Source organism: Phaseolus vulgaris, chromosome 5, assembly GCF_051622355.1.
Source record: "Phaseolus vulgaris cultivar YP4 chromosome 5, ASM5162235v1, whole genome shotgun sequence".
Taxonomy (NCBI): domain Eukaryota; kingdom Viridiplantae; phylum Streptophyta; class Magnoliopsida; order Fabales; family Fabaceae; genus Phaseolus; species Phaseolus vulgaris.
In genome coordinates, this window is record NC_143502.1 from 21,274,771 (window position 1) to 21,290,767 (window position 15,997).

General features: G+C 35.1%; 1 protein-coding gene across 1 annotated transcript; it reads right to left on the reverse strand.

Moving 5' to 3' along the window:
- Positions 1 to 11,734: 11,734 nt before the first annotated feature.
- Positions 11,735 to 14,472, reverse strand: LOC137835295 (protochlorophyllide reductase, chloroplastic). The gene is made up of 5 exons (XM_068643743.2): positions 14,187 to 14,472; positions 13,987 to 14,085; positions 12,661 to 13,192; positions 12,203 to 12,561; positions 11,735 to 12,107 (listed from the first exon to the last, which is right to left on the reverse strand). The coding sequence occupies exons 1-5, from the start codon at positions 14,238 to 14,240 to the stop codon at positions 11,952 to 11,954; spliced, it is 1,200 nt and encodes a 399-aa protein (XP_068499844.2). The 5' UTR covers positions 14,241 to 14,472; the 3' UTR covers positions 11,735 to 11,951.
- Between the last annotated feature and the right edge of the window lie 1,525 nt (positions 14,473 to 15,997).

The window sequence follows — 15,997 nt, forward strand, 5'->3', positions numbered from 1 at the left end:
TCTTACGTTATTCAAAGCTTGGAGAGAGAAATATACAAAAGGCTGGTCATTTTGCTTGGGAGATAGTTCCAGTGTCATAAAAATTCCTACCTATATCTAATTCAGTTGATAACTTATTCTGTGTTGTTGATTTGATTTTCAATTAATGCTTTTTGTACATTCGGGTTGAGATTTCTGGCAGAAGAGGGAAACGTTCCACGCTTCTTGATAAAGATGAAGGTTTGGGAAAGGTAAATAGACTAATTTACAAATCCTAACTAATCGAAATGGATCATGTGGTTTGTGGTGCATATTAGGAGATTTTGGGTTTAAGTTGTTATGCTGTGTGATGGGGACTAGGTATGTGTATGCCAATAGTAAATGGACCTGAATTACTAAGAAATACAATTTTTTTAAGGTTTTCCTATCACATTTTTTGGCTACTGCTTTACTTGTATGGAGCTAGAAATTGGTTACGCAAATAGATTGAATTTGTATACATGAGCTTTTGGATTTCTTTCGTTGTCTAGTTTGAGGCAGGGAGTGTTTGTTAATTGGTTTTATTGTTTTTTACAATTACGTGTTCCAACTTAAGGTACCAATACATATTTAAACAACCTAAATCAAAATGACAACACCGATAACCAATATTCATATTTGAATTCTTTGATGTGTGATTTTATAGTGGACATTTCATCCTTTCATATTCAAGAGCAGAAAGATCTACACAGTTGTCATATGGTGCAGGGTTTTAGCATTCTTAGTTGTTAGTTCTGATCACACTTCTCATATTCATTAAAGTATTGTTTAATCTTTTGGGAATATTAATTGAATAGATGAGTTCTTAGCGTGATAGATTGATAAATTAGGATGAGTCAATACTATAAATGCAGGCTGGCCACATGTGTAATGTTGCTTTTAAGTACTATTTTTTATATATTAATGCACTAGTTTTCTCCCTTTATCTAACCTTTGCATATTGTGTACCGTAGGCTTCTCAAGTTCTTCGCATAATAACATTTTATTCTACACAACTTCCTGGTCTAAACTACCACTGCTGATGTGATTCCAATAGCCACATAGAACAAGATTCTTGACACTTTGAGGAATCACCTTGAGCTGGAAAATGTAGAGGCACTTTCTTAGAAGTTGGATCATAGTTCTAAGATCAAGAACTCACCAAAACAAGTACCAAATCCCAAACTCATTTGGATGAACCAAATATTGTCAAATTGAATCAACAAAGGAGAAGGAAAAGAACAAACCGAACAGAATTGAACTTCAAAACAAAAGAACCGAACAGAATTTAAAAACTAAACAGAAAATAGGTGCTGGAAAATTAAAGGAACCGAAACAAAAACAACTCAAAACTCAAGGCAATAAGAACAAATTGAAGAAGAAGAAAGGAAGGAGAAGAGAATGCTCATGAAGATGGAGGAATGGTTGGATGATCACGCCACTAGAAGAATGGATGCTCCTAGATGAGTGTGGAAGCCGCCACTTGAGGAAACCATGGTCCTTCAAGATAAGACTAGAGAAGAAGCTCAAAGCTCTCCAAATGCTCACTCCAATTTTGAGTATAGTTTCTTTAGATAAAATTCAAATCTGAATTTTACAAAGGAAGCACCTCTATTTATAGCCTAAGGTGCTGAAAAATAGGTGGGAAATTTCAAATAAACTCATTTGAAATTCCCACCAAAAACAAGTCACATGGGAGGTGTGACCTTTTTCTACTATGACACCTCCCAAAAACTACACCTACACCTATCTACTAATACACCCCCCTAAAGGTCCTATTTAAAACCTAAAAGATGCTATAACAAAAGAGGTTTCTAAGGTTTCCCTCTAAGCACCTTCAACTAAAGACACTACAAAAAGAGAAAATAAATGTCCTCTTGCTCCCAAGGCTTTGAACATGCTTCTTGTAATCCTTTGAGGTGGACTTTGACCTCCATGGGCATCCTCCATTTGTGCCTCCACCTCTTCTTGAGCTTGATGAGTGGCCTCCATGTTCTCTTGGGCTTGATCTCCATCATACTCCCCGAGTTGGAGAGAATTCGACCACGAATTCTGGAGACCTACAGAAAAAGGAGTTAGATCGCTGACATTAAAAGTATGACTACCTAAGAATGTATCAGGCATATCTAACTCATAAGCATTGTCATTAATCCTCTTGAGGACTTGGAAAGGTCCATCCCCTCGAGGCATTAGTTTGGACTTCCTTTGAGTAGGAAAACGATCCTTCCTCAAGTGAAGCCAAACCCAATCGCCCTCATCAAACAACAATGCTTTTCTCCTCTTATTGGCAAGTTCAGCATACTTGCCAACCTTCTTCTCAATTCTCTTCTTGATGTCTTTATGCAAAGTTTTCACAAAAGAAGCCTTTTCATCCCCATCTTTGCACAAGACATCGTCAAGAAGGGGAATAGGAAGAAGATCAAGAGGTGTTAGGGGATTAAACCCATAGACCACCTCAAAAGGAGAATGGGAGGTGGTAGAATTTACTACTCGGTTATATGCAAACTCAACATGGGGTAGTAAATTCTCCCACACTCTAGGATTCCCCGAAATAAAGCATCTCAATAGTTGTCCCAAAGTTCTATTTACCACCTCGGTTTGACCATCGGTTTGTGGGTGGCAAGTGGTAGAAAATAAAAGCTTAGTTCCAAGCTTGCCCCACAAGGTCTTCCAAAAGTGACTCAAGAACTTAGGATCTCTATCGGACACTATAGACCTAGGAATCCCATGCAAGCGAACCACTTCTTGGAAGAAGAGGTTTGCAATGTGGCATGCATCATCCACTTTGTGGCAAGGAATAAAGTGAGCCATTTTTGAAAAACGATCCACTACCACAAAAATGGAGTCCTTTCCCTTTGATGTCTTGGGTAAGCCTAAGATGAAATCCATAGATATATCTACCCAAGGCATTGAAGGGATAGGAAGAGGAGTATAAAGACCATGGGGATGCATTTTAGATTTAGCTTTGCGGCAACCTATGCATTTATCACACAAACTATGAACATGTTTATGCATATGAGGCCAAAAGAAATGTTCATGCAACACATCCAAAGTTTTAGCAACCCCAAAATGTCCCATTAAGCCCCCCTCATGAGCTTCTCTAACAAGAGATAATCTAATAGAGCATTGGGGAACACAAAGACGTTTTCCTTTAAAAAGAAAGCCATCTTGAATAAAAAAATCTTTGTGTCCTCCCTTAAGACACTCTTGATAGAGGAGAGAAAAATCAAGGTCATCATGATAAAGTTCCTTAATGTGATCAAAACCAAGATATTGAGAGGTTAAAAGATTTAGCAAGGTGTATCTTCTAGAAAGAGCATCCGCCACAATATTTATTTTGCCTTGCTTGTGTTTGATCACATAAGGAAATTGCTCAATGAATTCCACCCACTTAGCATGCCTCTTGTTAAGTTTGTTTTGGCTTTTCAAATATTTAAGAGATTCATGATCACTATGTATCACAAACTCTTTGGGAAAAAGATAGTGTTGCCAAGTAAACAAAGCCCTAACAAGTGCATATAATTCCTTATCATAGGTGGAATAGTTGAGATGACTTCCCTTCAATTTCTCACTAAAATAGGCTATGGGGTGGCCCTCTTGAAGGAGAACAGCCCCAATACCTATGCTTGAAGCATCACACTCAATCTCAAATGTCTTAGTGAAATTAGGAAGGGCCAAGATGGGAGCATTAGTCAATTTTTCTTTCAAAGTATCAAAAGCATTTTGTTGTGCTTCTCCCCAATGAAAGACCACATCCTTTTTCACTATGTCATTGAGTGGTGCGGCAATGGTACCAAAGTTTGGGACAAATCTTCTATAGAAAGAAGCAAGCCCATGAAAACTTCGGACCTCATTCAAAGATTTCGGTGTAGGCCACTTTTGAATGGCCACCACCTTGGTTTTGTCCACATGGACCCCTTTACAACTCACAACAAACCCTAGGAATTCTATATGATCAAGAGCAAACATACATTTAGCAAGGTTAGCATACAAATGTTCCTTCCTAAGGGTTTCCAAAACTTGCCTAACATGCAACCTATGGTCATTCAAAGATAAGCTATAAATGAGAATGTCATCAAAGTAAACCACAACAAACTTACCAATGAAAGGTCTAAGAACATGATGCATGAGGCGCATGAAGGTACTTGGTGCATTAGTTAAACCAAAAGGCATAACTAACCACTCATATAAACCAAAGTTGGTCTTAAAAGCCGTCTTCCATTCATCACCCGGTTTGATACGGATTTGATTGTAGCCGCTTTTAAGATCAATCTTTGAAAAGATTTTTGAACCATGTAATTCATCCAACAAATCATCTAATCTAGGTATGGGATGCCTATACTTAATGGTTATGTTATTTATGGCCCTACAATCCGAACACATTCGCCATGTGCCATCCTTTTTTGGCACTAAGATGATAGGCATAGCACAAGGACTCATGCTATCTTGCACCCACCCTTTTTCAATCAAAGCCTCAACTTGTTGGCGAATTTCCTTGGTTTCACTTGGATTGGTCCTATATGCGGGACGATTTGGTAAAGAAGAGCCCGGTATCAAATCAATTTGGTGCTCAATCCCTCTCAAAGGTGGAAGGCCATTTGGAGGATCTTGAAACACATCTTTGAACTCTTCTACCAAATTTTCCAAGCAATGAGGACTATCAACAAGTGTTTCTATGCTAAGAGTTCTAGGGATGGCTAAAAAAAGAGGATGATGAGCCACTATTTCCCTTTCAATGTCACGCCTAGACACAAGGAGTGTAGGCTTAGAACTCTTATCTTTTTTATCTTTTTTATCTTTTTCACTCTCCCTCTTTTTCTTCATGATAACTTGGTCCTCATGGACTTCTCTTGGAGAGAGAGATTTTAAAGTAACCTTGTGACCATGGAATTCAAAAGATAATTTGTTGGTAAAGCCATCATGTAAAACTTTTCTATCAAATTGCCAAGGCCTTCCCAAAAGAACATGAGTGGCTTCCATGGGCACAACATCACATAATACCTCATCTTTGTATTTTCCAATGGAGAAATGGATGAGGACTTGTTTATTAACAATTATTTCTCCTACTTCACTAAGCCATTGTAATTTGTAGGGCTTTGTATGAGAGATAGTAGGCAATCCAAGCTTATCTACTACTCTTGTACTAGCCACATTTGCACAACTACCCCCATCCACTATCAAGGAACAAATGTTGTTTTGAATAAGACATCTTGTATGGAAAATATTTTCCCTTTGACTTTCATCAAAAGGTTGTGAAACTTGTCCAAGAAGTCTTCTCACAACTAACAAGTCCCCTTCAAGTGGACATTCACTCTCTTCCTCACTAGATGCATGAGAATGCAATGAATGCTTTGAAGAATCCGAATCATGCTCACTAACTACAATGCCCTCATGCATGTACATACTTCGTTTTGAAGGACAATTTGCAGCAATATGACCATAACCCATACATTTAAAGCATTTAGTGTTAGATGTTCTAGTGGGAGACTTAGGTCTAGATGTTGATGGCTTAGATTCCTTGGGTTTGAAAGAAGAATCTTTGGAAGGATGTTTTGAAAAAGAAGTTTTGTTTCTCCAAGACTTGGAGTAGTATCCATTATTGGAAGCATTTTTAAAAGAGTTTTTCTTAGCAAGTTGGGCTTCCACCTTCATTGCAAGATGAACTAAAGAGCCCAATGATGAATACTCTTGTAACTCAACAATGTCTTGGATATCCTTCCTAAGACCACTCACAAACCTAGCAACCATGGCTTCTTCACTTTCTTCTAATTCAATTTTAAGCACAAGCGTCTCAAGCTCCTTATAATATTCATCCACATTTAGCGTGCCTTGTTGAAACCGTTGGAGTCTCAACATGAGGTCTTTCCTAAAATGTGGGGGCACAAACCTAGCGCGCATATGATCCTTTAAAGAGTTCCAAGAGTCCACGGGAGGACCCTTGTGATAGATAATGTCCTTTACAATCCCATGCCACCATTTCATGGCATAATCACTAAACTCTAGGGTGGCTAGCTTGAGCTTATGCTCATCTTGGATCTCATGGATCTCAAAAATTTGTTCACACTTAGCCTCCCAATCTAAATACACATTTGGATCACTAGAACCATTAAAACAAGGTAGTTTGACCGAAGGAAGCTTGGACTTTGCATCATGGTAGAAGCCATTGCCGTAGTGAATTCTTTCCCCTTGGTGATGATGTCTTTGTCCATGGACTTGGGGTGGAGGTCTCCTTCTCCTATGCTCATCTTCACGGCCAACATCATTTGAAGAAGCTCTTGAAGATGGTCTATGAGAATGATGTCCATCATGGATAGAAGGAGATGGTCTAGTTTGTTTGACCTCCATCTTTTGCAATTTCTCTTCCAACCTTCTAATTGTTCTTTGAGCTTCATGTAATTCACCAAGAATTGAAGCTTTGGAAGGAGAATTCTGCTTGGAGGATGCATCACTTGAAGATCCAGCCATTTGTAATTAAAAAAACAGCAAACACACAAAACAACAAACAAGTTAAAAATTAGCAAAAACAGTGAGCTTTCCAATTGAAACTGCCGAAGTGAATTTAAGGCTGAAAAGATATCACTCTCAAAGAAATAATGTTCTTGCACCAATCTGATCTTGAGGCCTTGGAATCCTCAAATGAAATATGTCAAAGCAAGCACACCAATCTTAAGAGCAAACCACCACAAAACCAATGAAACAATAAAGACAAACAAGAAAAGGTATAAGCAAGGAAAGGTAATTGCAAAAGGAAAACTATGTGTAAGACAAACTCAAAGAGTAAGAATGAAAGACAATCAAGAAAATAAAGAACTCAATGAGAAAAGTAGGCACACAAAAGAATACCTAAGGAAAAGCACTAGAGTAGATGAAGAAAACAAAAAAAATTTAGCTACTGGAAATTTTTTTTTATAGCCACATAGAACAAGATTCTTGACACTTTGAGGAATCACCTTGAGCTGGAAAATGTAGAGGCACTTTCTTAGAAGTTGGATCATAGTTCTAAGATCAAGAACTCACCAAAACAAGTACCAAATCCCAAACTCATTTGGATGAACCAAATATTGTCAAATTGAATCAACAAAGGAGAAGGAAAAGAACAAACCGAACAGAATTGAACTTCAAAACAAAAGAACCGAACAGAATTTAAAAACTAAACAGAAAATAGGTGCTGGAAAATTAAAGGAACCGAAACAAAAACAACTCAAAACTCAAGGCAATAAGAACAAATTGAAGAAGAAGAAAGGAAGGAGAAGAGAATGCTCATGAAGATGGAGGAATGGTTGGATGATCACGCCACTAGAAGAATGGATGCTCCTAGATGAGTGTGGAAGCCGCCACTTGAGGAAACCATGGTCCTTCAAGATAAGACTAGAGAAGAAGCTCAAAGCTCTCCAAATGCTCACTCCAATTTTGAGTATAGTTTCTTTAGATAAAATTCAAATCTGAATTTTACAAAGGAAGCACCTCTATTTATAGCCTAAGGTGCTGAAAAATAGGTGGGAAATTTCAAATAAACTCATTTGAAATTCCCACCAAAAACAAGTCACATGGGAGGTGTGACCTTTTTCTACTATGACACCTCCCAAAAACTACACCTACACCTATCTACTAATACACCCCCCTAAAGGTCCTATTTAAAACCTAAAAGATGCTATAACAAAAGAGGTTTCTAAGGTTTCCCTCTAAGCACCTTCAACTAAAGACACTACAAAAAGAGAAAATAAATGTCCTCTTGCTCCCAAGGCTTTGAACATGCTTCTTGTAATCCTTTGAGGTGGACTTTGACCTCCATGGGCATCCTCCATTTGTGCCTCCACCTCTTCTTGAGCTTGATGAGTGGCCTCCATGTTCTCTTGGGCTTGATCTCCATCAACTGCCGTGGGGTATAATTGTTTGAGAATATGTTTGTCTCATCACATGTGCTTAAGGATTACTTCTCTTAACTTGTGTGAATAGCATATACGTGCAACATCTTTTATACATTTATTTTTCATTGATTCTTATAATTTTAGTCTATTTGATTATCATGCAGGGGTCTAATCTTGCCACATTACCTCATCCAAATAGTGTCTTTGAAGTGCTTTTCATCAATTTTAGTATACATTATTGTATTGGAGTTGTTTATATTTGATTTTTTGGTGTTTTTTTTCAGACACTCATTTCAATTATTATGTGATTTTATTATAATATTGTTTTCATTTATTTTTTAAAAATTGTCAATTAACTCTAAACATATTTTAACTTATTTCAGGCACAGGATGTTGGAAGTGGTGCTTTATCACCAAACTAGAATATAAGATCAAGTGGAGGCAGTAAAACAAATTAGGATTGAGATTAGTTGTAATATGTTTAGAAAGTGAAACAATTTATATTTTGACAATTTAATTTACTTGTTGTTTGGATTAGTTTGACATTATCAACTTTGTTCTCTCAATGAATGAATGAAGTCATATTTTGATTATTATATTTATCATTTTTAATTATATTATGAAGTACAACTATATTGTGAAATTAGTTTGTTATAATTTAATTATATTATTAAACATAATTGGGTACTAAAGTTTAATTATAATATGAAATTAATTAATATTATGAAATCAAATTATAAAACAGAATTAAATAAATTATTATAAATATTAAAAATTAAATTAAATATTTAATATTTAAATTATGACAGTTATAAAGTGCATCATTATAAATGTCATATTATACTGTATTAAGTGGCGGTTAAAACTGCCACTATTTACGTTAGAATTGGTTTGCCTAGTTTTTAAATTACGACATTTATAACTGACGCCAATTACACGCTTAAAACCGCCATTTTATACAATGCATAATATGGCGTCTGCTACAACGGTTCTCAATTGACCGCCACATTAAACTTTGTGGCGGCAAGAATTCTGGCGGTACGCGGTACCGCCACAGACGTATAATGCGGCGGTTAAAAACGTCAATTTTTACAAAAATAACCATCGTATTATACATGTTTTTTTGTAGTGACACAACAATTCTCAGCAACACACATAAAGTTTCTTTCAAAGTACAAAGGATTACACTTGTTACAGAACTAATCTGAAATGAATACAAGATGAAAAATCCTATCTCACACTCTTTGATCAAACTCAATCTCTAAGCAATCTCAACTTTTCAAAATCTCAATCTCTTTTTCAAAATCAGTGAAAAACTCAAATCTGTTTTTCTATATATAATCAAAGTTGTTGTTTGTTATCAAATCTTAACAAACTATTCATTGCATTTAAAGATTGGTCAAAGCATTAAAAACTGGAGCGTAAATAGTTGTAAAAATATTTAATGCTCAGTCAAAGCACAAAACAATTTTCTGTTATGGTACCAAAACAAACAATCGGTTGTTTTCACGATTCAATCGGTTGTTTTGGTTTTGATAGCAAGTCAACCATAAAAACAGTTTTCAACCTTTCTAAAAACACTTAAGTATAAAACAATCGGTTGTTTCGACAAAACAACCGGTTGTTTTTCACTTAGTTTGAAAAACACTTTTCTTTTAAAAGGATTGAGAGTGCTTATGCTTTGGATTCAATCAAGAGTGGATTATACTTAAAATCTACCCCAGATCCTATCTAAAAGACAGCTCAGCAACAACAAAGCACAACCAGCCTTTCATCATCCTTCAAAGGGTTTGGATTCTTCAAAGCTTGAACACACTTAGTTCACATAATGTTCTAACTTCTATCCACCATTGTTTTTTTTTTTAAATTGATTGTGTAACAGAGTTGTTTTGTGAGAGTAGTTTAGGATTCAATGCACCCTTTTTGGGAATTATGTAGATTAGTTAAATGCATTCCTCTCAGTTGGGGAAGTAGACAATGCATTCATATTTATAGAATTTACCAAAGTCAAGTTCTTCAGAGGTACCATTGTGGATGAATCAAAGTATCTTATCTCTATTATTTGTTATTAGTTTGGATTTTTTAATTTTCTTACATGTTATTAGTTTGAAATTTTTTTGAACTCTAATCTACCTCTACTCTCTATATACTTTCCTCTGGTAAACCACTTTAGTGCTTCATTAACTTTTAAACAAACAAAATGAACAACGCAGACTCAACAAAAATCATAAGCCGAGAAACAGTAGGTACATTCAAGAGCATCATTCAACCTTCAGAGGTATGTTCTCATATTTATTCTTCATATGTTTTTTTTCTTTCCGTTTTAGGGTTAACTATTCTTTGTCTGCATTTTCATATTATGCTTATATTATCATAATATGATTTTTTTGTGGATCAGACCTTTGCAATAATATTTGGTACGAAACTGGATTCTATATGGACCCTTGTGGATCAAAGAGGAAATATATTCAAGGTACGTTATAATATGGACTTGTAGAATCCCTTGATCGGTCAAGGTTGCGATGAAATGCGTAAGCTGTACGCGTTAAAAGAATGATCTCATCAAAATCTCTTGTGACGTGGGGGATAGTTGTTTTGATGTAACAATATTTGAGGATACGTTGTCCGAAAATACTGTCGTAGATTTTTTTCTAGAGATTGAAAGTCGAAGCTCACTAACGTATCATGCACTTGTGCATTTTACACTAACTTTGACTGCTTCCCAGTGCACAACAAGTCATCTGGTATTTTTTTTATAACTGATTTTTTATTTACATATATTAAATGAAAGTGTATTTTTTTTTCACAATTGCAAATATTTAACTTTTTATTGTTGTGTAGGATTTGTCTATGACTTTTGCAATTTATATGCGAAGAGGTAGATTCCAAAATGTCACTTTGCACGATCCAAACGAACAGGTGCAATGCAAAATTCTAATCTGAAATGTTCCCAAGAAGACTGTCAAATTGGGAAGTGGATGGAAAGAATTCTGCAGGAAACACTCACTTCAGGAGAATGATAAAATTAGTTTTGATGCAGATGATGAGCATACATGGCAACACTTTCGAGTTATCATTATGAAAATAATTTAATTGAATGTTTATTGTAATATATTTGGGAGCTAGGACTGTTTTGAAAGCCTGATAAAAAGAATAATTTTTTAACTTTAGTTGGACTTAATGTGGACAACCATATAGGTTGTTCAAACATTATTAATATTTATAACTATTATATTTATGTTTTCTAACTTATGTTTGTTCTTTTTTTGTGATTTGATATTTTGTTATTTTGTATAAATTTGATATCTTTGTTATGTTTTATAAATTTCTTTACTTACAAATTGGATAAGATGATGGTATTAGGTGAAAGTATATATGTTGTAAAATTTATTATTATTAAAACATTTCAATTTAAGGTTATATAAAATTATTTGTATAAGATACTTTAAGACATCTCTATGCATCTTTATTGCAAAAAAAAAGGTTAAAATATATACCTACATAAATTATAATTATTTAATTATTTATTAATATATATATATATATATATATATAATTACAATCTTTCCCATTTCATAGATAAAAAAATTTCTTAATAACCTAGTAATTACACATGAAAAAGTATCTTGATTTTTTTTTCATTCATAAATCTTTTTAATATAGTTAACTTGCTTGCTACTTCAGATGGATAAGCTCTAAGAATACCCTCTCTGGTTCTCCTTGCACGTTGCATGCGCAGGTGCTCTTATATGGATCAAGATCTTAATTATACCATTTTATCTGAAGTTCACTTAAAATGACTATTAATGAAAAACTTGAAAGACCCGAGACTACAAATTTTTAGTTACTATGCACAGTTATTTCAGAGGTTATGAGCAAGTTGGCCACACCCTCATGGGTGAATGATTTTATTGAGTCTTGATTCACAATCAACACCCTGCACCAAAGCAAAGAAGTACCTAGCTAACAAAACAACATTAACGCATTCAAAATGGTAAGATATCCACTCTTTTGAGACGACATTTTCCTCCATACAAGTGCAAGGTCTTTTAGAACAACATGGATTTTGGAGGCTCCTCCTCCCCCTTAGGCCAAACCAAGGAGCTTCTCACTAATCTCCCACACCTTACGAGCCTTTTCAACATCACTGGCCTCCTGTGACAACTGGTTCTCAAATGAAGCAGATGTTTTATTCCAGCTCCAGTAAACACCAGATTTTGTAAGGCTTGGATCACTCACAACCTGTATAAAAGACAACCACAACACATGAGATAAAAAGACACTTGAAAAACTTCATGCTCTTGTTATCATTATCGACCATTAGAGGGCATTGCTACCTGAGCAAGTCTCTTTCCTGCTTCATCTTCCGAGACATAGCCTTTGGTTATGTACTTCTGGAATGGAGGGAATAGAGTTCTGAACAAGGGAATGTGCTCTCTGAACAAGCCGGTTGTGGCAATGCAACCGGGGTAGAGCGATGAGAACGTGATTCCAGTTTCCTCGTGGTATCGTCTGTGGAATTCTTGCATTGTGAGCATATTACATACTTTGCTGTCCTTGTATGCCTTGGCACCATCAAAGTCTCCACCATCAATCATGGCTGAACTGTTTAGCCCATTCAAACCACCCTGAAGTCCCCTCAAGTCACCAAGGTTAGCCTTGGGAGGTACATTACCAGCCAATGTGTTGGTGTTCCCTGTTGAAACCACACAATCAGCACAAAAAATGAAACCAAATAATGTGTGATAAACTGCTAATAGACTATAATTCTCAATAAACATGCTAATAAACTGACCAGTAATTGAACCAACAATGATCATGCGCTTTGAAGGGTAATCAGATTTTCTCAAGTCCTCAAGCAACAAGCGAGCAAGGAGGAAATGTCCTAGATGGTTTGTTCCAACACTAAGTTCAAAGCCTTCAGCAGTGAATGTAGGTTCCTTAGCAGTTGGCAAGTAAACGGCAGCATTGCAAACCAACACATCTAGTGGCATTTCTGATCTTCTGAAGTTATCAACAAATTGGCGGACACTGTCAAGAGAGGCAAGGTCCAAGTGCATGATGGTGTAGTTTTCCTTAGCCATGCCAGCAGATTTTGCAGCTCTTGCAGCTTTGAGGTAATCCCTGCAGGCCATTATTATATGCCATTTTCCTGTCTCAGCCAAAGCCTTAGCAGTGGCCAGGCCTAATCCAGAGGAAGCCCCAGTTATCACAACACTACCTTTCCTCAGTGTTTTCTTGCCTTCTGGTGTAGACTTGGTGACTGCTGGAGAGGCTGTAGCCACTGTCTCCGCCCTCACAGCACCAATTTTTTGCTGGAATTCCCTCTGATGAAGAGAGGGGTAAACAAACAAAAATTAGATAATTGCCCCCAAAACTTCTTTCTTTAGGAAGGTGGGTGAATTACACAGTACCTAGTATTTTGTTTGTTATCAAAATCTGAATTGATTATAGAATACCACAAAAACCCATTTCAAACAAGTATAATGACATATCAGAGGCTAAAGCATTCAAATTCGTGTGTTCCAAAAAGTATAATCACATATTAAGTTTTTAACTGGAATACACTATCCCGCTGTCCAATAACAAGTGTGTTCTGATCTTTCTACACAAACCAATAAAAGCTAATAAATAAATAGATAGAAAAGGTGTAACATAAAATTAACTTTATCATCCTTGTTTATTTAAACAAACGTATAAAAGAGTGTAACACTTATTATGTGACGGAGATAAAAATATTGCTTTGGTCATTTAACATGAGAAACCTTCAAACTTGGGTTTCCAAAAGAAAAAAACTAAAAGTGCAAATTATACTGTCATGCTCTGAGATTTTGTTAAATTTCTCTCCCATATCTCATTTTTTATCCCTAGATTAACTCTTACATTCTTCAAAAATGACTTTCTTTATACAAAGCATTGACACTCTAGTACCCACAGAAAACACATTGTACTCCTACAAGGAATTCTCCAAACCATAAAAAATTGGGTGTCGTGAGAAACTCAAATGTTAGTATAATTTGCTCAAAATAAAATCATTCATAATGTACTATTACTCAGAGATTAATAAGAAACAACTTAATGGAGAATTGATAAGAAGATAGCAAAGCATTAATTGAACTACCTTGCACCTCAATGCAGAGGAGCTGAAGTCAGCTTTGCTAGGTTCTGACAATGAAAGACCGAACAGTGTGGAGTCCTTGAGAGAAACACAACTCTTTCCCTGAAAACAAAAATGCCACAATCCAATTATCTCTATGGAAAAGCCACAAAACACAATGAATAAGAAGAAGCAAAAGCTTCCTGGTGGGAAATTGAAGCAACCTCTTTAGGGACAGAGAAAGAAGCAGGAACAAGAGAAGCAGCTTGGAGGGCCATTGAAGAAAAAATAAAGAGTAGAAACTGGATTTTGGGTTTTACAAGGTAGTGAAGTAAGTAGAAGTGGTGTTACGAGTGGGGTAATGGAATGTGTGGTTCATGTTTGTGCACTGAAAATGAATATATATAAAGTGTTGTTTGTGATGATATGAGTGGATAAGATAATTAGCAGCATGTGCATGTGCCACGTCATTTGGAACCAACCAATAGAGTGTTGAGTTTTGGATTTCTTAAGAAGGGATATTTTGATCCGTTGGCAATAGGAGCCACTAGTAGTTATGGCCTATGGAGTGTAAATATCAGTGTTGAAAGAGATTGAAGGAGTGGAGGTAGGCCATTGTGGATAGAATCTGAATGAATTGAGGCATTTTTTGGAACCTTCCTTGATGGGGGATGTGGCTGTTGGTAATTTTTTCTGTCACAAATGAAGAAACTAGAAAGTATGAAGAAACTCCATGGTCCAAATATGTCTTTGCAAATGTTTTAAGTTGTTGTAGCTGAGGGGAATGAATAGCTGTAACTGTGTTCTCCAAACTCAGTCACTGTTTTTTGGTTCATAACCCAATTGGCACAGTGGACTGACTATTCAGCATACCAAATTTTAAAAAAATGTATCATGTTTATACATCAGAAAGTGTTTCCATTGTGTCAAACAGTGTGTCTTCCACACACAGTAAAAATGCGTTTCCATTTTATATGAAGAATGCACCCCTCAACATAACCAACACAATTGTGGATAGGAAAAGGTTACTTTCACACCGAAAAAGTAATCCACACCTATTTGACAACTATTATAATAATATTTTAAATTGAAAAATAAATTAAACATAATTAAAATATAATTTTATTGGATTGTTATTCTACATATTATTTTTTCGATGTAAACACATTTTTCGGGGTAGTATTGGAAATGAAATTTGACAATCAAAGTTTCATGCGGAAGCCATATTGGGATCTAAACAGAAGAGCCCATAAATTCCTACATAAAAAACAAAAAAAGGCTCAAGTCTTGCAGGATAGTTTTTAACAGAAGATATTTCTTTCTTTACCTCCATAATTGCTTGATACACCTTTATATTTTTCAAATTTTCCATTTTACCCTTTTTTTATTTATATTAGTACGTGATTTGAAGTTCCTTCTGAATTGTGCATTTCTCGAGATTCTGAAATCCCTAATGCGTTTGGATTAGAGGTTGGGGAGTAGAAAGTTGACGGTGTGGAGGAGTGAAAATGTGAAGAAAGTGTGGAGAAAGTTGAGGGTGTTTGGATTAAGGGATGTTAGGGTGGATGTGTCAAGAAAGTTTATTGAAAAGTGTGAATGATGTGATAGTTGTGAGAGTATTTTAATATATTTTGAATAGTGTAAATGGTAAAATTACAAATTTATCCTTGTATATAAATAAATAGGAAAATGAAATATTAATTAATTTAAAGGACATTTAAGTTAATTAAAATAATTAGTATTATATTATTTAATTTCTATTATATTATGTTATATATAATAATAAATTACACTTTTATCCGTGTAAAAAATTAATAAAAAAATATTATTAATTTTGTACATAATTTTGATAATTAAAATAATTGTAAGTTTCAATTATAATTTAAAAAATAATTTAACATTCTTAAATTCCATTACTATATTAATATTTTTCATTTAAAATAATGCATATAATTATTTTTTATTAATAAGACAAACTTAATTTATATTACTAATAATAATCCAAACGTAACATTCAATTTTTAGTTTTAATTAC

Bases quoted from the DNA above. Each gene is read 5' to 3' on its own strand.
- LOC137835295 (XM_068643743.2), bottom strand. From the start codon at position 14,240: ATGGCCCTCCAAGCTGCTTCTCTTGTTCCTGCTTCTTTCTCTGTCCCT. The intron at 13,193-13,986 runs GTAGTTCAATTA...TCTCTTCATCAG, and splicing joins CCTCTGCATTGAGGTGCAAG to AGGGAATTCCAGCAAAAAAT. The intron at 12,108-12,202 runs GTAGCAATGCCC...TCTTTTATACAG, and splicing joins CAGGAAAGAGACTTGCTCAG to GTTGTGAGTGATCCAAGCCT.